Below are 20991 nucleotides of genomic sequence, written 5' to 3' on the forward strand. Positions count from 1 at the left end.
AGCGCCAGTTCTAGCACTTCCAGAAGGTCCAGATAGTTATGCCATGTATTGTGATGCCTCGGGTGTCAGGTTAGGATGTGTCCTGATGCAAAATGGAAAAGTAATTGCGTATGCTTCAAGGCATTTAAAGAAGCATGAGCGGAATTATCCGACCCACGACCTCGAATTAGTTGTGGTTGTCCATGCACTTAAGATATGGCGGTATTATTTGTATGGTGTTCATGTTGATGTGTTCACAGATTATAAAAGCCTGCAATATATCTTCAAGAAAAAGGAGTTGAATTTACGACAAAGGCGATGGCTTGAGTTATTGAAAGATTATGATGTTAACATTCTCTACCATCCAGGGAAAGCTAATGTTGTAGCAAATGCCTTAAGTCGTTGATCTATGGGTAGCTTAGCACATGTAGAGGCCGAGAAAAGACAATTAACAAGAGAGATTCATCAATTGGCTTGTTTGGGGGTTCGGTTAGTAGACTTTAGCAATGGAGGAGTTGTACTCCAAAATAATGCAAAATCGTCTCTCATAGCTGAAGTAAAGGAGCAGCAGTACGAGAATCCAGAGTTAGTCAAGTTAAGAGAGTGGGTTCCACAACAGAAGAAGTCGTTGTTAGAACTCAAAGGAGATGGGGTTCTCAGATACAGGGGTCGTTTGTGTGTTCCAGATGTAGCAGGGCTACAAGACATGATTATGTCAGAGGCACATTATTCATGGCATTTCATTCACCCTAGGTCGACAAAGATGTATCATGATATTAACGATGTGTATTGGTGAAACGATATGAAGATGAACATTGTTGAGTATGTCGTTAATGCCCTAGTTGCCAGCAGGTGAAAATAGAGCACCAGAAGCCCGGAGGGCTAATGCAGACTATAGAGATCCCAACATGGAAATGGGAGGCGATAAACATGGAGTTTATCGCAGGTTTACCTCGTTCCCATCGTAAGTTTGATTCCATATGGTTGATAGTCGAAAGGCTTATGAAATCAGCTCATTTCCTACCTGTCAGATGTACATATACAGCAGAGGATTATGCAAAATTATATATTAAGGAGATAGTGCGACTACACGGAGTACCCGTATCTATTATATCTGACCGTGGGGCCTAGTTTACAGCACATTTTTGGAGGTCATTTCAGAAAGGTCTAGGGACTCAAGTGAATCTCAGCACAGCTTTTCATCCACAAACGGATGGACAAGCCAAGCACACGATTCTGATGCTCGAGGATATGTTGCGAGCATGTGTGCTGGATTTTAAAAGAAGTTTGGATGAACATCTACCCCTTATCGAGTTTGCATATAATAACAGTTACCACTCCAGTATCCATATGGCTCCGTACGAGGCTTTGTATGCGCGCTGGTGCAGATCTCCTAGAGGGTGGTTTGATGTTGGAAAATCTGGGTTACATGGGCCAGACCTGGCTCAGCAGGCCATAGAAAAAGTAAAGCTTATCCGGGAGCGACTGTTGACAGCTCAGAGTCATCAAAAGTCATATTCTGACGTGCGGCAACGAGATTTAGAGTTTGGGGTTAATGACTGGGTATTCTCAAAGGTGTCACCTATAAAAGGTGTAATGAGATTTGGTAAGAAAGGAAAGCTTAGCCCACGGTATATTGGGCCTTATAGGATCATTCGGAGACTGGGCCAAGTAGTATGAGTTAGAATTGCCCTCAAAATTGGAGTTTGTTCATCCGGTTTTTCACGTATCTATATTACAAAAGTGCATTGGCGATCCTACCCAAGTGGTGCCCACAGATGATGTACAGATTACAAAGGACTTGTCATATGAGGAGATTCCGGTTGCCATCCTAGACCAACAAATCTGCAAGCTACGAAATAAGGAGATAGCATCCGTATAGGTTTTATGGAGAAGTAAGAAGATGGAAGAGATGATGTGGGAAGCAGAGGAAGAAATGAAGTCTAAATACCCCCACCTATTTCAAACTATTGATATGGCTCGAGATTTATAGGATACCTCAACACAACTCTATTCAGGCCAGTAGATCATCAGGTAAGCCCTCATTTTGACCCTCAGAATTTATGATGAACAGTTGTGTGAAGCCAAGTGTTGCTATTTATAGACAGTGGCCATGTGTGGCATGTATAGTATGTTTTCTGGTTGTGTACAGGTTGGTTTTAGTCTAGTGTACAGAAGAGACTCCGGCCAAAAAAAAATTCAAAAGTATCTAAAAGTAAATATTCAAGGACGAATATTTCTAAGGGGAGAAGGATGTTACATCTCGCGTTTTTGTACGCTAAAAGTTTCGTCTTTGATTAATTGATGTAGACTCGGGGATAAGATCATCTTAACGTTAATATATTTACGCTATTTATAACAAGCGATAAATAAGTATCACGAAGGATAAAGGATGCACGAATTAGAGAAAACGAGTTTCGTAGAAAATGGACAATTTGGGATAAAATACGGATCAAGTGATAATACTCGATAATTATAAACTAGTACCATGCAAGGTACCATATGACCACAGTAGTATAATGTATAAAGTATATATATATATATCATATTAAAAATAAGTATAATTTTAAGTAATTTGGGGAAATTTTTAAATTATGCGGATAATTGATTAAGTAACGGGTAACAGAACATTACCCAATTAACTAATAAGTGGATAAAATTTTATAAATTAACCCCAACACGTGGCAAGGAGCCACAAACCAAGAAGTGACTAAGTAGTCACTTATGCCTAGGTGGCAACCTAGGCTTAAAAGGAATAGATGACTATCCAAAGTCTTGTTTACAATTCCTTATGGAAATGAAAACAAGTAACGTAGTGATTCAAAAAAGCAAGAATGCAATTCTTTCTTGATTTGAAAATTTCAAAGAACAGAATCTAAGAAATTTGCTCAGTATCTCAACAAGCATGAAGGTTGATGTTTCGTTCAAGAAATTCGAAGAAGCAGAAGCTTAATCCGATTTTTGCGGCTCTAACGAAGTACGGTGTAACTTTTTCCAAGGATATCATATGTATTTTCCATACTCCAGGTATGTTAAGGCTAAGTCTTCTTTCATTTTGGCATGATCTCGTAGTTATACGAATTGATAACGAAGCATAAAAAAAATTCATATCACGGAATTTATGTATATTTTGCTAGTCTCGCAAGTTTCTTTCAATGTAGTTAAAAGTGTTTGTTATCTGAATTGGTCTATAACTTTTGCACGGTTGAAACATATGTATGATTCAACTATTTTCTAAGTTTCAATGGCACGTTGTGTATGATCAAGTGAAAGGACTATTAATAAATGTCATTCTTTTGACAGAACTAAAACATGCTTAAAATAGCAACTAGAAACCTAGACATTATCATACAATTGGTGATAATTCATACCTAACCATTTATCTGTATCTCTATTCAAGCATAAATAAATGACCTGTACTCTGCAGTTATCCTTACATGTTGTATACAAGTAAAATGCTATTATCCTCAATGAATTCATTTTTTTACAGTATCGGAACTTCATATTCAATTGAGTATTTCCTTCTTCCAGTCAAGAGAGCAGAGAATTTATATATACAGTATTAATGTATTTTCACTACCATCGAGCTATAATCGATGGGCAGGCCTCTATTGGGCAACCTCTGATCAGATGGTAAGTTATATACCGAGTCTGCTGTGGCCGAGCGCCTATGAGCGAACCTAGTTGGTCGAGATACAGATCTTAGTACGGCCGAGTGCCTATGAGCTAGCCTACTACGGCAGAGCAGATATATATATATATATATATATATATATATATATATATATATATATATATATATATATATATATATATATATATACCAAGCCTTATAGGGCCGGACAGCTATTTTACTCACGATATTGAGAGAGTTGAGTCAGTATTAGCTGATGAGCATATCTTCAGATTATCTTTGATCCCTAGTTGCTTTCAGTTATTATATTATCAGTTCAGTTTCAACTTCAGTATATTGCCTTACATACTCAGTATATTATTTCGTACTGACGTCCCTTTCTAGGGGCGCTGCATTTCATGCGTGCAGGTTCAGACAAACAGACGGGTAGACCTCTCCGGTAGGTGTTTGCCCGAGTTCAGCTTTATCGATAAGCTCCCCGTCCTTCGGAGTTTCCGGGTCTAGAAGTTTGGGTGTGCATCTTGTGTATATATGTAGATAGGATATGGGTAGGTCGGGGCCCTGTTCCGATCATAGTACATCTATCAGTAGAGGCTTGTAGACATATCCTATCAGTTAGTGCAGTATGTTGGGCCTGTAGGCCCTGTATGTATATTTTGTTGGCTTGTCAGTTGTAGTAATTATGACGGCCTTGCCGGCCCAGCCTTATGTTGACATTTAGTCAGCTTTAGTCTCTATTCAGTTTTTATATTTTGCATCGCACATTATTTTGTAATGTGGCCCATGGCCAAAGTATGGCATTACATGTTGAGAGACTCTTAGTCGCAAGTGATACACAAGGATAGGTGAAGCACTGAGTACCGGTCTCGCCCCTAGGCTTGGGACGTGACAAGAAGCAGATCGAAAAACGGTAAGCTCCTAGAAAACTTTCTGGAAATCAACAATCAACAATCAAATTCTTCTTCCTTATTCTCTCTTTTATGTAAATTTAATTAATTAAAATTATAGGACTCCCCTCCCCCAACTCACTACCTGAAGTAGTGAAAGGAAGAAGGCCCCATTCGGAAACCGGCGAGCATAGTGAGAATATTTTTTCAACTAACAATCAAAATCCTTCTTCTTGTTCAGTCTTTTGTGGTTTTTTCTGGGTTTAATCGAAAATTGATTTTGGGATGAGATTTTTTCTTTGCTTTTTGCGAGACGCAATTACAGTTGAAAGTGTAAAAATGATGAGTGAAGAGATTAGAAATAGCAGTAATGCTCCATAATGTTTGGTGTAAGTCTTACATTCTTTTGACTCCAGAGGTGAATGGTTTCACCCTTTTTTTCTTTTTCTTTTTCTTTTTTTAATTAGTTATGCAATTCTTGTTGCGTCTTACGATTTCACCAAATTGCTATGATATTGCCACTCTCCCAAAATATTACTTTTACATTCTTTCTTTGTCCTCAACTTAGTGGATTGTAATTAGAAGACGTTTGTCAAGAACTTATAAGCATGAAGTTCTCGTATAATGATGCAACTCTAAGTCCCCAGTTCCCTTCAGAACATTTGAAAGTCAAAAAATTGAAGTTTTAAGATGTCAAATTTTCTTGTAGATATTACTTGTTTATTCATAGATTCTAATTTAATAGTCTTATTGTGTATTTTACTAGGATTAGACATGATTTGAGATCTACTTCAGTTGGAAGTGTGATTAATCTTGATCAAGATCTATATCTACCATTGTCCTTATACTTCCTTGACAAAGAGAGGATTAGACAAAAATTACATCATATGTCAGTCGGCTCATTCTCTCAACCAAAATGAACCCGGGTTTTTAAATGGGGATCTTAAGCAATTACCCAACCCACAAACTATTTATATTATATACCTATTGTAGTTGAAAGAAGTTGAAATCAGCATCAATTTCAAACGAACCCAATAAACCCTTGCCATATTTTATATAGGCACAACAAAAAATTAAATTGAAGACCAAGTGCTGGAGGAGATCTTTAGCTTGAAATTTTTGAAACTTCAAATCAACTTTAAATGAACTCAAATTTCATAATCATAATCGTACAAATATTTGCAACAAATTTTAATAATGTCCATCCGCTTTTAAAGTCCAAACAATTATTAAGTTTTTAATTCCCAAATCAAAATCTTCAAAGGTCCTTTAATAGTGGACAGGTTTTGTTTTTCTTCAATGATCAGCCACCAAATTTAGACTATAACCACGATTTTAGCTTTGTACAATAGCATGATAAAACAATAGCAGTTGAAGTATGTTGTTATAGTATATTGTATATTATTACGGTATGTTATAGTATATTGCATATTATTACCATATATTATTGCAGTATATTATATATTATTATAGTATACTGTTGCAGAATAGTTGTATACTCTTATAGTATATTGTATACTGGAACAGTATACTATTAAGTAATTGTGTTCTTAAAATTTTAGCTAAAAAAATCGTTCTCAAGTACCTCAAACTAGCTCCAAATGCGATCAAATTTCACTATGAACTTCCTGATGGTACTACAAGCAATAGTTTACAGGACCCACTTCGAATAAAACATCAAATCTTCAAAATAAAATTTTAGATTTAGGAGCTTCAAGCTCAACAATGGGGGCCTTCAAACACACAAAAATATTTTGATCTGGGAAGCTTTATATTTAACCACAACAACACATGGATTCAGAAATACAAATAAATATACTAATATAGAAAGAGGATTTTGGAGTGAAACTCATGTAAAATAATATGAAAACTTGTCTTTTAAAATTTATATAGAAGATTCTAAAAAATAAATTTGGGAAAATGCATGGGTTTGCACTGGGTTTTCATCATCCATTAAAAAGATTAAGCTATGGGTGTTTTTTTTTTAAAAAAAGGAAAGGAACGTTTGGGTGTGGGACTATGCTTGTTTAGAGAAATTGAAAAGGGAATGAGATTGGGTAGGCCGGGTAAATAGTTTGGGCTGCATAGGCAAAAAAAAGTAAATTTTTTGGACTTGGATATAAAAGGGTAAATAGTTTGGGCTTAATCGGCCTAAAATGATAATTTCTCTTTTAATTCTTACCCTGCAAAAATCATCCTTTAACCTAGCATAAAGAAGAGAGTTGGACAACCTGAATCTCCGGGTAGACAGCCTCCTTTATTCACTTTCTTCTTTTTCTTCAATTTTTAGAGTAAAGGGGTCGACAACGAAGTCAGCAACACTATTAAAGAATGAATCTTTGGTGGTGGATATCATTTTTTACCCATTTTATGTTGTTTTTGTACTGCCAAAAAAGAATCCATTTAAATTTGAATTATTTTTGTGTTTGAGCAAGGGATTTGCTTCAATGTTGTATCCAGACGATTTTCAAGTGATTTATCTTTCTTCCTTAAAAAACTTCTATCTCCATTTCTCTCCTCTTTAAATTTCAAATCTAACTTCCCCTAAGAAACTTTCTTTCTTTAGGTACTTTTAGTATTGAAATGGAGTTGTAGTAGTGGATAGAAGGTATTTTCTAGTGTAACTGTTATATAACTAGTGCTTACACACGTTTATACAATATTATATAATTATATATAAATGTATATAAGTGTGTATATTTGTGCATAATGCGATATAATTATATTTTTTTAAGTGTATAAGGATGTATATATATTTTTCTGGTATACATTATTATATATATTTCGTAGATAAGTTTGTACAATGTTATATAATATTATACATGTACTGCACATATACAATTAAAACTGAAATTGAATATTTTGGTATTTTTTCTTTCTTTTCTCGAGCAATCTATGTATAAAGTCAATTTTCTTGTTGATGTCTCAATAAAATTACAAACATGCAACAAATTTTTTAAATTTTATTTTTAACTTATGATATTTTGAAGTTGGAAAAGAAGAAAATATGGGAGGTTTGAGTTGCGTTGTGTTTGATTTGCATTTTTTATCAAATGCTTAAGAATCAAAGAAAATCAACAGAGCGAAAAAGGCTAATGGTATGAAGAGGGAACAATAATAATAGTTGATTACGTTAAATATTTTTTTTTTTACATAGCTTATTATGTTTTGAACCATAGATTTACAAAGTTATATCTAGGCCATTAGATTGCAATGTAGGCGTGTAAGTTGTATTTATGTGTAATTCTCTCTTAATATTAACGTATCTAATATCACATTTTTTTGTAGTAGGACCATATTTGTCAAGAGCAATCCTTTTTGACCTCTTGTTTAGATAAGAGGTATCTAAATCCAGATTGAGACAACCAAACCCCCACCACCCCCACCCCCACAAAAAAGAAACTGATCAAATATCTTCCATGAAAAATACTATACTAAAAAATGGTTTCTCGTGTTTGGTTAGTTGAGTTAAAAAGAATTATGAAAAAATATAGGGAAAATTACGCGACACATCAAATATTTATACTATATTTATTATTTGTAAACTCGTAGCTCAGTTGGTTAGAGCGTCTGCTTAGTTACCAGAGGTCTTGAGTTGTATACATTGTATACACTCACATATATCGATACAAGTTGTATCTTTTATATACACCCTTGTATTTCGCTTTGACACATTGTATTCGTTGCGCGAACGAATACAATTGACATAGGTTGTATTCGTTGCGCGTTTGAATACAAGTGATACAAGTTAGTAGCAATTAAATAGTAGCTAGGCTCTATACTAAAGTGGTTTATGAAAATATACTCCTATTGAACATTAATAAAAACACCACTGTAGTAATTATCTAATATTATAGTGTGTGTTTTTTTGAAGGATTTAGTTAACTCCTATTGCAAATGTTGATACCTTATTTATTTTAAATAAATACCCTTTTAAAAATTATATTCCATAGCTACCTTTTGATTTTTTATAGCCAAATATCTATTTATGGTCACCTCATACCCTTAAGCCATAAAATAAGCTTTGTATTATTTTTTTCTCTCATATCCCCTCAAATTTCTCCTATCCCCTACCCCATATCTATTCTCTCTGTATCTCTACTTCCCGACCACCATCACCGTTTCGACTGTGGCCGTTACTTAATGATACCACCGCCCTCAACCTCCCAATTAGCACATTCAGTCCTCTTTTCTTCTTCTTGTACAATTTCAACAATTGGCAGTGCCTCTATCGAAGCCTTTGTCGTCGGCGGTGAAGGCCCCTGCAGATTCTGAATGGTACTACTCGTGATTGATTTCCTACTACTTGTGAAATCCATGGAAACTTCGATCATGTACGATCTCCGATGCAACAGCAGTTGGAATTAAAGGCGGCGCTAGATCGTCGGCAACCGGAGGCAACGGTGACGGCGAGCAAGAACTGGATACCGATGTTGCTTCAACGAGACGACATTAGGGTTGTTCTTGAACAAAGACGACGAAGTTGGAAGCTGAGCAACTTGAATTTTCTGTTAATATATTTCAATGTATCTCGATGTATTTTATTGTATTCATAGTCTTTTTTTTATTGTATTTCAATATATCTCGTTGTATTCTATGTATTTCATTATATTCATTATCTTTTTTTTTATTGTATTTCAATATATCCCGCTGTATTTTATGTATTTCATTGTATTCACTGTCTCGGTATATTCCATGAATGTATTCATATTTTTTTTAATTAATATAATTTATGTATTCAGATTTATTATATAATTTCTCTGAAGATTGCTATGTTTTTGGGGTGTTTTTCGGTTGAGAATCTTTTTTATAACTGAAAATACAAAATTTGTGTGTTATAATTGAGTTTGTTGAGTTATATTAGGAGTCTATTATGTTAATTGATTCACTTTCCGTTTAAAAACAGTGTAATCCCCTGTTTCACGCCGTGAATACAGTCGAATACAGAATAATCCGTCTAGCTGTAATCCTACGTTTCACGCCATGAATACACTTGAATACAAAAATCTGTCTAGTTGTAATCCCCTGTTTCACGCCTAGAAATGCTACTGTATTCATGAATACAGTAGCTTTAATATATCGAATATACTCTAAAAAATCTGAAAACATAGTTATAAGAAATAATATAGTAAATGGTGTCACACCTCCTTTTTGCGCGTCCGCCCTGAAGGGTAAATGCGCGAGGGAGTTTTTCCAATTTAAGTGACAATATTCGAAATGGGATTATTTATTTAATTCAGAGTCGCCACTTGGGAAATGTTTGGCTTTTGGTGTCCCGTCACCGGTTTATCTTGAATCCCAATTCGAGGAAAATATTCGACTTTCCAAATGAAGTCTGCGAACCAGAAATTCTAAGTAAGGAATTCTGTTGACCCGAAGGAAGGTGTTAGGCACCCCCGAATCCCGTGGTTCTAGCACGATCGCTTAAATTGTTGTAATGACTAAATATCTGATTTTAATACATATTATAATTTATGTGCTTTTATCAACTTTAAACCGCTTTTATTATTTATTTTTTTCAAATAGAATTGCAACGTCGTGAAAATGCATCTCGAACCACGTCGCAATCAATGCACCCGTGGTTGTTAATACATTCCGACTCCGTTGAGATTTGGATTTGGGTCACATAAATGCACACCCAAATTTAGGAGATTTGGTATCGCAACTATGCCACGGGAACCGTTCCCATAGCCACGATAATTTATTAATCGCGCCTAAAGCAAACTACGAATATACAATTATTTTTTCTAAACTACTTTGAGATTATTGCAAAGCCGAGAGTTATGGAATTATTGTGGTAAAAATGATATAGTGTAGATTTTTATTCTTTACCCAGTTTGTATTTGAGCCCGGATCATAATCCTCGCTATGAGTTATTAAATCTAAAAGCCCAAAATCTCATTCATCTCACTTTAAATTTAAAAGATCCAATGGCTCTAATATACCATAGTTTCTTTAGCGTAAGGCTCCATTTTTTAGTTTTTATTAGATAACTATAATAATTTTGAACTTAAAGCCATATATTGTTTCATGAAACAAGAAATTAAAATAATTGAACACTAGAAACATAACATCAACTAAGGAATAAAATGCTAACATAAAAATTGTTTTTTTTTAAAAGAAATTCCTTTAAAATAATGACTTATTTACGTTCAAGTCAAACATGGATTTCTCAAATCATATTAATCTAACAACATAGGTGAGAAGCTAATTATTTAGTGACTTGAGAAACTAATTCTAATCAAACACACATAAATCAAAACAGAAACAAAAGAAATAATAATGAAACATTTAAACAGATCTAAATCAAAACTGAAACATTCATCTAATGCAAACAAGAATTTAGAGGAAATGAACCTTTGATATGAATATTCTATCAATAGACTGAGAAGACAACCTTCTTCATGAAATGGATACAGCTCAACAATCGTTACTCCAAAACGAAATAAAGCCAAGCAAAACCATACGGACTAGAAGGAGACTCGAACGGAAACCCGGACTAGCGACTTCGACCGGCGACGAAAATCCAAATGCATATGTTCCGATTTCTTTTAGCCGATTTCAGCAGATCTTTTGGCTCATTTTGGGTGGTGTTAGGGGTGGATTTTATGGCTGTTTGCAACAGGTTTTTGCTGGTATTTTAGAGGTCGTTTTGACTAAAAAAAACGAAGCTATTTTCAAGCTTGTTTTGATGTGTTTTGAACGGATTTTTGATGGCTGAATTACTGGAGCTTCAAGGCTGGTCTTGATGGTGAAAAAGTCATTGTTTTCTGGTTTGAGAAGAAAGAAAGAAGGAGATCCGTTGGGGAGGGGGTGTTCTGCCCGTGTATACCCACGGTATATCGAGTGTATATCGAAGGTATACTCTATCTGCGTTTTTGGGAGGGTGAGTGTATTTGGAGAAAAAATGGGTAGAGGAGAGAGTTGGGGAGCTCCCCTTGCTACCTATGACCGTGTGTGTGTTGAAGAAGCTTAAGAAATGAGGAAAAGGGGGAGAGGTAAAAGTTGTCTTGTTGTTGGAGTGTAACATGGGTGAGTTGGAAAGGGATAAAGTGAGAGGGGACAAGGAAAAATGGGGGACAAAAGAAGGTGGGATGGGAATATGGGAATAGTGGGATGAGAGACCGGTGTGGGGGCGAGGGAAAGCGAAAGTGAGGTATTGACGAGATAAGTGGGAAAAGTGGGAATTAATTCAAATAGGATCAAAAATTAGGTGTCAACAAATGGTAACTACAACTAGCTAATAACTCCTAAAATATATTGGTTTCTAAAACTTTCTCTTTTTTGAATACTAAAGATTGATAATAATGTGAAAGTGTTAATAGGAGCAACTGATATGAAATTAAAGTCAATATAGTCGATAGGAATGACTTCCTCATGAAAATTATTTTCGCGAAAAATAGACTTCCGTAATACCAAACACCGCGTTTCAAACGAAAGCTTAGGGCATGAGATCAAGATTTTGACCAACTCAATATAACTCCACATCAGAGCCATAAACACAACTATGCTAAGAGAGCAATGAAAGTTACAATACATGTCCAGAAGGCTTGAAACTAAAGAAGTCAAGGCACACAATAGATTTCTAGACAAGTTTTATATCTGTTTGCAGTTGAATACCAGAAATCAGATTCTGAGACAGCGTTTAAAAAGGAAACTATTATTTGACCCTATTCCTTTTTCAACCTCAAAAAGAACACCAGTAATACAACAATATATGCAGAAACATACAACTATATACAAATTAATTGAGTAACTAAAGCATTTCAGAAAAGGAAAGAAGTGCAGTGGTACATACTCTATGACAAACATGTACTAACAGTATTGTCACTGTTCCTTGCAATCTTTAACAGGTCTAGCTTCAAAACCTCCTTCTGGTCTCTTCTCAAGTTCATATGGCATGTACGTACCAAGTATTCTATCCCAAGTCACGAAGAAAGGCTGTGAGTAGTTAAACTTGGTCCCGTAAAGCTGGTGATGAATATCGTGGTAAGCGGAGTTGTTCTTAAAGAAGATATGGAAGAGGTTTCCAGGCAACCATAGTCCGCAATGATCGTCAACCGTCTTGATCGTAGCGAAGGAGAAAAAGAAGATGGAGGTACGCGGTGACATGCCTGAGACGAGGAAAGCTAGAGCCCCACCGATTGTATCAAGAATCAGACCCTCTAAAGGGTGGTTGTACAAAGCTCCAAATGCATATGGAACAATTAGCCGATGATGTTGAGCATGGATATGCTTGTACAAGAACTTGTTTTGGTGCATGTACCGATGCATAAAATATTGCCAAGTATCTAACATCACCATGGCAACAAAGAACTGTCTTCCAAGAACAAAAATAGAAGCGTGTTGATCCCCATCAGATTCACCGTCATTCCCTGTGACCTGCTCCAAATGAGTCAATAATCAGATGCTAAGAATTAGTCAAAAATACAAACATCAAAGATACTGAAAGTACAAACAATAGTATGAGAAGTGCAACTCTCCATGGCAAAAACTTTAAGTTACTTATCAATACATACAAAAGGTGTACAATGTTTAGCTCATTGATTCTGATGACTTCATCAGAAAGAAAAAAAAATATCAGAGATGCTTGTGTTCAGTATGAGCTAGCCTTCACCTAATTGAACTTATTTATTTTTATCTAAGGGTCAGAAAAGCTTACACTTTTGCTATCACAAATGAAAAGGCAGGTGCTAATTCGTGAGTTGTGCAAATAAAGCACCTGAGCCGGATGGTTATTCCATGGGTTTCATTCAGAAAAGCTGGCCAATTTTGATACAAGATATTATAAGAGCTTTAAGCTGTTGACAGCCAAGAAAATTTCAAAAAGAGCTTGAAGCTCGCGTTGACCAACTTTGCAAAGTACTCCATCCGGTCATTGGAAGTGTCTTTCTAGCCTTTCACATTTAGTCCAAAATAAGTGTTATTTAACAAACCAAGACGGCATTAACTATTCTTTTTCAAATTTGCCCTTGCTATAATAAATGATCCATGCAACTTTCTAAAATATCTTTCCATGTTTAAAGAAAGATAAGGGACAATTTAGTCAAATACCTTAAAAGGGACCGGAGGGAGTAGCGTGAAAAACTGAATTTCTTAAAGGGTATGCCAAAACCTTAAAAGACACTTAAAAGGGACCGGAGGGAGTAGCGTGAAAAAAGCTTGATTAGGAGGTCATGGTTAGCCCCCACCTCCAATATTCTTAACTATTACCGCTGGCGTTGACCAACTTTGTAATAGAAACAGCCATGAACAAGAGAGCAGACAACGGAAATGCAAAAGAGAAAGCAATGATTCCCTTTTTTCTTTAATAAAGGCAGATTAAGCGAATATAATATTATTTTTTTGGATAGCCTCAGCGGTGTTCTTGACGGTCTTTGAATCATAAATCTACACAATTGACATTTTTCCAAACCAAAAGGTTGCAAGTCTGCTGAACACTGCTGAGCAACCTTTTCCCCCTGTTAAACAGGATCTCTACTTTGTGTTAACTAACTTAAAGAACAAAATATTTAGCACATATCGATTTCCATGGGAATCACCACCACAGAGCTTGCTCTTCAACTGAACAAAACTCCAATTACTCTGTCTTGATTTTTCCCAAAAACCTCACAATATTTGAGTAATCATTTGAAGCAACAAACAGATTGAAATGGAAGAATATATCTGAACCATAGAAACCCAGACACAAAACACTCCACGAAGCAGTAAGGCTTAAAGTCAATTCCAACCATTCAAAGCATAGGCATCGATAGGTAAGCCAATTTTACAATCCTATTTTCCTAGAAGAACTTCAAATTCAGTTAACCTGTCCCTATAAAAGCAAGCGACTCAAGTCTACGGTGCACATTTGCACCTGATTTTTTAAGAACTCCTACTTCCTACCACTCAAAGAAGAAAATCAAACCTGCAAACTTCAGAATATTATATAAACTTGCAAGATTCCTAAAGCAAATTCCAATCTATAGGGAAATTCTAGGATAACATGTAGACAAGCATAAAAAACTCCTCACTCAAGTCAATGACAATAATTCAAAATGTTTGAATCTGCCTAAAACACAAATGCTATTCATATTTAACATCCACAAAAGCCTAACAGTGCCAATTTGGAAGACGAAACTATGTTACCAACATAGCCTCCTCATATTCCCCTATCTTTTCATGCTCACCCCACATTGTGATACACAATCTCCAATTATGAAATTGCACATACAGTCAACAAAATCATATATTCACGAATCAAATAATTTCTAAATATCAAACCGAAAGCAAGAATGTTAAGGCATCTATGATAAATTTCCCATTAACATCTACAGAACAGCAATAAACTTCCAAGGAAAAGAAAAATCAGATATGAATCAGTTCAATCAATAAAAAACCAAATAAGCATTTGCATACTAAGTTATCCATTATGATGCACAATAACAAGTTTCGAACTGAAAAAGGAAACAAACTTTGCATCAACTAGAGATGATCAAATCAACTAACCGCGAAGAGAAGGGTGGCAACAGCAGCCTGAACAACCTGTTGAAGAAGAACACCTTTAACAACTTCCTTTTTAGACACCAAATTCTTCTCATCCTCATCTTTCTTTGAATGTAACCTATAATTATCCATTACACCCCCAAGCATTGAATATAATCCTGAATATACCCAATACACTATTATTGGTAAAAATGTTCCCAACAATTCATCTGACACATGATATCCTCCTATTAACTGTTGATTGTTATTGCTCTCACTACCCATCATCTCTGTTTCCTTTATATCTTCTTAATAACTAAACCTTCAAAAATACAAAATCCCCAGAAAAAGAATATAAAGATTCTTTCTTTATATCTTCCTGAAAATTACCCTTAACTGCAAAAACCAGAAAAGGAACCAAATTTGTTCCTTTTTGTATCTTTTTGAAATTCCTTAAAAGAAAAAAACATCCAGAAATGAAAACCAATATCTTCTTCAAATTACCCTTAAAAGCCAAAAAAAACCCTTTTAAATCTTTTTGAGATTACCCTTAAAAAGAAAAACATCCAGAAATGAAAACCAATATCTTTTTTTATATATAAATTATCCTTAAAAGCCAAAAAAAAAAAAAACAAGAAAAGAAAATCAAGAATCTTTGACACTAAAAAGGATTCAAACTTTGTATAAATGGAAAGAAACAGAGATAAATTTGAATTAGGGTTTGTAGGGAAATATAACTTTGGGTATAAAGGGGTTGATTGAAATGAAATTCTCTTCCAAATGGAATTGGAAGGAATTTCAAAAAGAAAAAAGCAGAAAAACTTTAGCAAGAATGATCAATTTCTCTTCTGTAACTATTAGAGAGGATATTATTGTTTTACAAAACAGATACTACTTCCTATAATAACAATGATCATCAAATTAATTCTTTTTATTTATAGTGCTTTTTCTTTGTCGTTGTTATTAAAAAAATTATAATTATAATTTTAAAAATGGCAGGTTATTAGGCCCACCACTTTTCAGCGGAGAAGATTCCGCAAAATTTCCTTTTCTTTTCCCCTTTAATATTTTTTTGGTGCAAAAGACGTTGATTTATATAATATTAAGGTTGAACATTACAAGTAGCAGGAGACAACATACACAACATTATAAGGGGGCGACCTCTGGATGGGTAGTAACAAAAAGGGGATGCATGTTGAAAATTATTAGTTGGGGAAGCGTTGCTGGAGGATAACAAAAAAGCCTGCTAATGGTGCTAGTCTGGCAGTTAGGTTGTAGTTGTCTAACAAAAAGTGTTCCCAAAAGGTTTCTTGTAGCGTCTTCTGGACAAAAGGCGGTGGTTGATCAAAAACGGCGATGTGTGGTGAAGCCTCCATCTAGAAACCATGTTTAGCTAAAGAATCAACTACCTAGTTTGCTCCATGTACGTGTGAAGGATGACCGGATCATTCAGCTAGGCGATCAGAGACCTGCAATCAAAGATAATGTTAGCATAAAGTGGATGGAAGGTATGAAGTAGAGTAATAATTGTCTTGACATCTAAGTTGACTTCAAGGGGTGTATATCCGTGAGTGAAGGCCAAGTTTAGACCATGGTAGAATGCAAGTAGCTCAGCTTCCATGCTCCCATGAATGAAGTAATGGCTCGCGAAGCCCAGAAGCCAGTTACCCATTGAGTCACGGATGACGCCACCAATTCCCCCATGCATAAAGTGTTGTACCCTGGATTATGAGGGTGCCACGTGATGTGCATAAGGATATGTGTAGATGTGATGTGATGGAGGGGAAATTATATAGTAGAATTCTGCAGCCATACAAAGAATATGAGACGCGGAGGGGGTTGATTATGGGATCGAAAAAGTTTTCCATTATGAGACAGCCACATGTGCCATAGGTCAAAGAGGATAAGTATGTCATTAGGGACATTGAGGGAATTTGGTGTGGCGGTATGTAAAATGAATTGTTTGAGCCATGTAAGGGGGTCAACAGTACTCTGAAGCCTCGTAATTTCTGGTATCATGGATAAAGTTGACCAAAGGTGTACTGCAACAGTGGAGGAATAAATGTGTTACTCTTTCAGAGTGGGTAAGGCATAGGGTGCATATGTCATCTTGGAGGAAGCGTATGTGGTGATAATGGCTTGCAGTAGGGAGGTGGTTATGGCTAATCAGCCAGAGGAAGTGCTTCATTTTAGGCGGGAGTCGAAGCTTCCAAATCCAATTAAATGTTGGTCCTGAGTAGGTGGGGAGTAAGTGGTGATAGAGTGATTTGGTGGTGAAGTGCCCCTTGAATTTAGAGTCCAGACAAACGAATCAGGGTTAGTAGTGTGGGAAGGAATATATGTATTAAGGATTTGTTGTAGGAGCTCTGACAGTAGTTCAAAAGGGACATTGGTGAAGTCTCATTAATGACGGGTAAGATAAGTGGATACGGTATCAAGAAGAGCATGGCGGGGTAGAGGCCCTGTGATAACATTGTCGCAAGAGTTGATTAGGTCCGATCCAGGAATCAAACCAGAAGTTAATGAGTGTGTCGTCACCGATGAGCCACCTTATGCCTTGTTGACAGAGGTGCCAGCCTATGAGGAGGCTATTCCAAATAAAAGAGTCGTGAGCGTATGGATTGATATCGTATTTGTAGAGAAGGGTGGCGGCCCATAAGGAGGAGCGGTTGTGAAGCATTCGCCAGTCTTGACTAGCTAATAAGGATTTATTTTTTTGGGGAAGGTGTTGTATACCTAGTCCACCTTGAGTTTTTGGTATGGTGACAGTACTTCATTTTACGAGGTGGGTTTTTTTTTTATTAGGAGTGGTGCCCCGGGGAAAATTGCGTTGGCAGTGCTCTAATTAGGAGAGGATAGTTTGAGGAATTTTAATGTATTGCATTACGTGATTTGGGAGGCTATTTAGAGAGGAGTTAATAAGAGTTGTGTGCCCTACCATAGAAAGGAAGTTTGTTTTCCAACCCGCATGCCGTTGTTTAAAGTTTTCGAGGATGAACTGAAAATGACATTTGTTAGCCCGCTCAGTAAAAATCGGAAAACCCAGATAATTACCAAAAGATGTGCCTTCATGCATGTTGAAAAATGAGAGAACAAAATTCTCGTCCTCGGAGGAACAATTGTTTGAGAAAAAGATTTTTTATTTTGGGAAGTTGATTTTTTGACCTGAGATACGATTGAAGTCATTAAGTATGTCAACGATGGCATGACAACTGCGTGCTGCTGTCGTAGAAGTGAGGATAATATCGTCTGCAAAGAACAAGTGAGAAAGTGCGGGCCATGTGTAGAAAGACGGATGGGTTTCCATAGTTGATAATCGACAGCCATATCGATTTTGCGAGTAAGTAATTTCATACATAATATGAAAAGGTAAGGGGAGAGGGGATCTCCATGACGGATGTCACGTGAGGGTGAGAAGAAAGGGATGCGGGTATCGTTGATGAGGATAGAAAGTGAGGAAGTGGTGACACATGACATAATTAATTGAATGATTAGGGGGAGTTGAAGTATTGGAGAGCTTGACGAACGAAGGACCATTCAATGTGGTCGAAAACTTTTTCTAGATCTAGTTTAAGAAGCATAAGACTAGTTTTACCCGATTTTTTTTTTGAAGTGGTATAAAATTTCTTGTACAATTATAGCATTATCAGCCATTTTTCGATGTTGTTGAAAACTAGATTGGGTAGGGCTGATAAGTGTTGGCATAAGAGGTTTAATACGTTGGACTAAAAGTTTTATAATGATTTTATATATGGTGGAACACAGTCCAGTAGGGCGATATCGAGTAATCATGGAGGCGTGTCGAACTTTTGGAATGAGGCAGACGTAAGTTTGATTAATGGATGCAGAAATCTGAAAGGTTGAAAATATTTGGTGACAGAAGTCGATGACCTTTGGTCCCACTTCCGGACAGTATTGTAGGTAAAAAAAGGTGTAGCCCATCGAGTCCTGGTGCTTTGACGGGTTTAAATGAGTTTACTGCTGAAAGGATTTCACTATTTCATAATGGGCGTAGTAGAGCTTTGATCACATCTGGAGTGAGGGGGGAGCATTGGGGAGTGGGTTGTTGGAGAGAATGTGTAAAGTGTGTTAAAGTAATGCCATGAATTTGAAGGTCATCATAGCACCGGTTACGTGCATGGTCCTTTAAAGCATGAATACGATTACTGCGACGCCGGTGTAGGGTGGAGAGGTAAAAAAAAATTGTATTAGCGTCACCGTCTTGTAACGATTGAACACGGGATTTTAGTTCCATAATTCTTCTTCCAGATGAAGAACATCATTATATTCTTGTAATAAAGTACTTTTCAATTGTTGTAAGAATGAGCTAGTGGAAAAATTTGGGGAGGATTAGATACCTCCTAATTTGGCAAGTAAGTAACGTTTTCGATGAAAGATTTTATCAAAGGATTCTTTATTCCAGCTATTAATATTATTCTTAAAGAGAATGATGGCATCTACTGAGGTAGGAGGAGGGTGCCAACCATCACGAAGTATGATAATAAAATCCGGATGAAAGGTCCACATGGTTTCAAGACAAAAAATGGGTGATTTGGTAACTCGCGAAAGCTGAATGGTGAGTAAGAGTGGTGAGTGGTCTGAGTGTGTACGGGGCAAGTGACGCACAAGGGCTTGGGGGAATAAGTTAAGCCAATCATAATTAGCAAAAAGTCTATCGGTCGTTCTAAAATATTGGAACCAAATTTTCTTTTATTAGTCTAGGTATATTTGATGCCCTTATAGCCAAGGTCTACTAAATTACAGTAATTAATATAGTCCGTAAATTGACTTGAACGTGAATTATCAATAACACAACTACCAAATTTTTCAGTGGAGTGTAGAATTTCGTTGAAGTCACCCCCAATGAGCCAAGGTCCCTTGTAATGATCGAATAAACGCATGAAATTTTGCCACAATAATAATCGGTCAGCATAATAAGGACTAGCATAAATTGCAGAAAATAATCACTTTTGAGAGTTAGGTTTCCCCTTTAATATTCTTCGTAGAAATCGACAGAAGAACGTTCAGAATAAAATGCGATTTTAAGATTTTTTTTTAATCACTAAAAGAATCATTATTCTGACATATGTTTGATATTAAATAATAATCGAAGTCACGTCTCAAATTTCGATTAACGTAAAAGTAAGTGAATAACTATTAAAAGTTTTAAATTTTCTTAAATTTTTATCTAATCAGGTGAATATATCTTGATTAATTATGAGCCAACAACAAATTAAAAAAATACCATGTATTTGTGATTTTTATAATAAAACTGATAAATTTCTTCTTATGGAAATAGTATGTGGTATTGTGATGGTTGATATTTTCAATGATAAAAGGTTGACGTGGCAGACAGATAATAAACACAAAGAGGAGACAACGATATCATGAGTTCTTATTTCTTTCTTTTCATTTTGGGTGTTGGGTTGATCGTGGCTTATGAATTTTAAGCATGGACATTGTCATATACATATGTTAATTTGGGGTCCTCCAAATTTGACTTGGACTTTTAGCTCAATTTGTCATATTTTTTTCTAAAATACGATGAGCCGCCAACAATATTTTACCCACCCATTGTTTATCCATACGCCTTTTCATTTATTTTTAGAAGAAAAAAAACATATTTAAATTAGAGGGGTAGATTCGAAAAGTAAGGGGTAAAATTGCTCCCAAAAATAGGAAAAACACGGGGTATTGTTATGAAATAAATGCAATTTAGTAAAACATGAACAAGAAATAAAGACAATTTAGTAAAACATGAATAAGAAATAGAGATAGAGAGAATGAAGAGATTTTCTTCTTAAATTGTGTGTATTTTCTTATCTATTACAAAACCTTTATATAGGCATGAAAAGTGAAGAAAACATGTCATGGAATATGTCATTGAACATAGAAAATATGTCATTGAATATGTCATTGAATATTTGAGAGAAAGATCATGGAGGAAGAGTAGACATCCACCATATTTTGATTTTTATCATAACACTCCCCCTTGGATGTCCATAAATAATGTGCCTCGTTAAAACC

The 20991-nt window shown here is 35.8% G+C and overlaps 1 protein-coding gene and 1 long non-coding RNA gene across 2 annotated transcripts; one reads left to right on the forward strand and one right to left on the reverse strand.

The window, feature by feature from the left end:
• Positions 1-2743: 2743 nt before the first annotated feature.
• Positions 2744-4333, forward strand: LOC142174758 (uncharacterized). The gene is made up of 2 exons (XR_012703813.1): positions 2744-3006; positions 3998-4333. It is a non-coding gene; the product is annotated as an uncharacterized LOC142174758 (long non-coding RNA).
• A 7749-nt stretch (positions 4334-12082) lies between these two features.
• On the reverse strand, positions 12083-15920 carry LOC107830309 (sphinganine C4-monooxygenase 1-like). The gene is made up of 2 exons (XM_016657836.2): positions 14989-15920; positions 12083-12882 (listed from the first exon to the last, which is right to left on the reverse strand). The coding sequence occupies exons 1-2, from the start codon at positions 15250-15252 to the stop codon at positions 12328-12330; spliced, it is 819 nt and encodes a 272-aa protein (XP_016513322.1). The 5' UTR covers positions 15253-15920; the 3' UTR covers positions 12083-12327.
• Positions 15921-20991: the final 5071 nt, after the last annotated feature.

Source organism: Nicotiana tabacum, chromosome 20, assembly GCF_000715075.1.
Source record: "Nicotiana tabacum cultivar K326 chromosome 20, ASM71507v2, whole genome shotgun sequence".
In the NCBI taxonomy this organism is placed as follows: Eukaryota; Viridiplantae; Streptophyta; class Magnoliopsida; order Solanales; family Solanaceae; genus Nicotiana; species Nicotiana tabacum.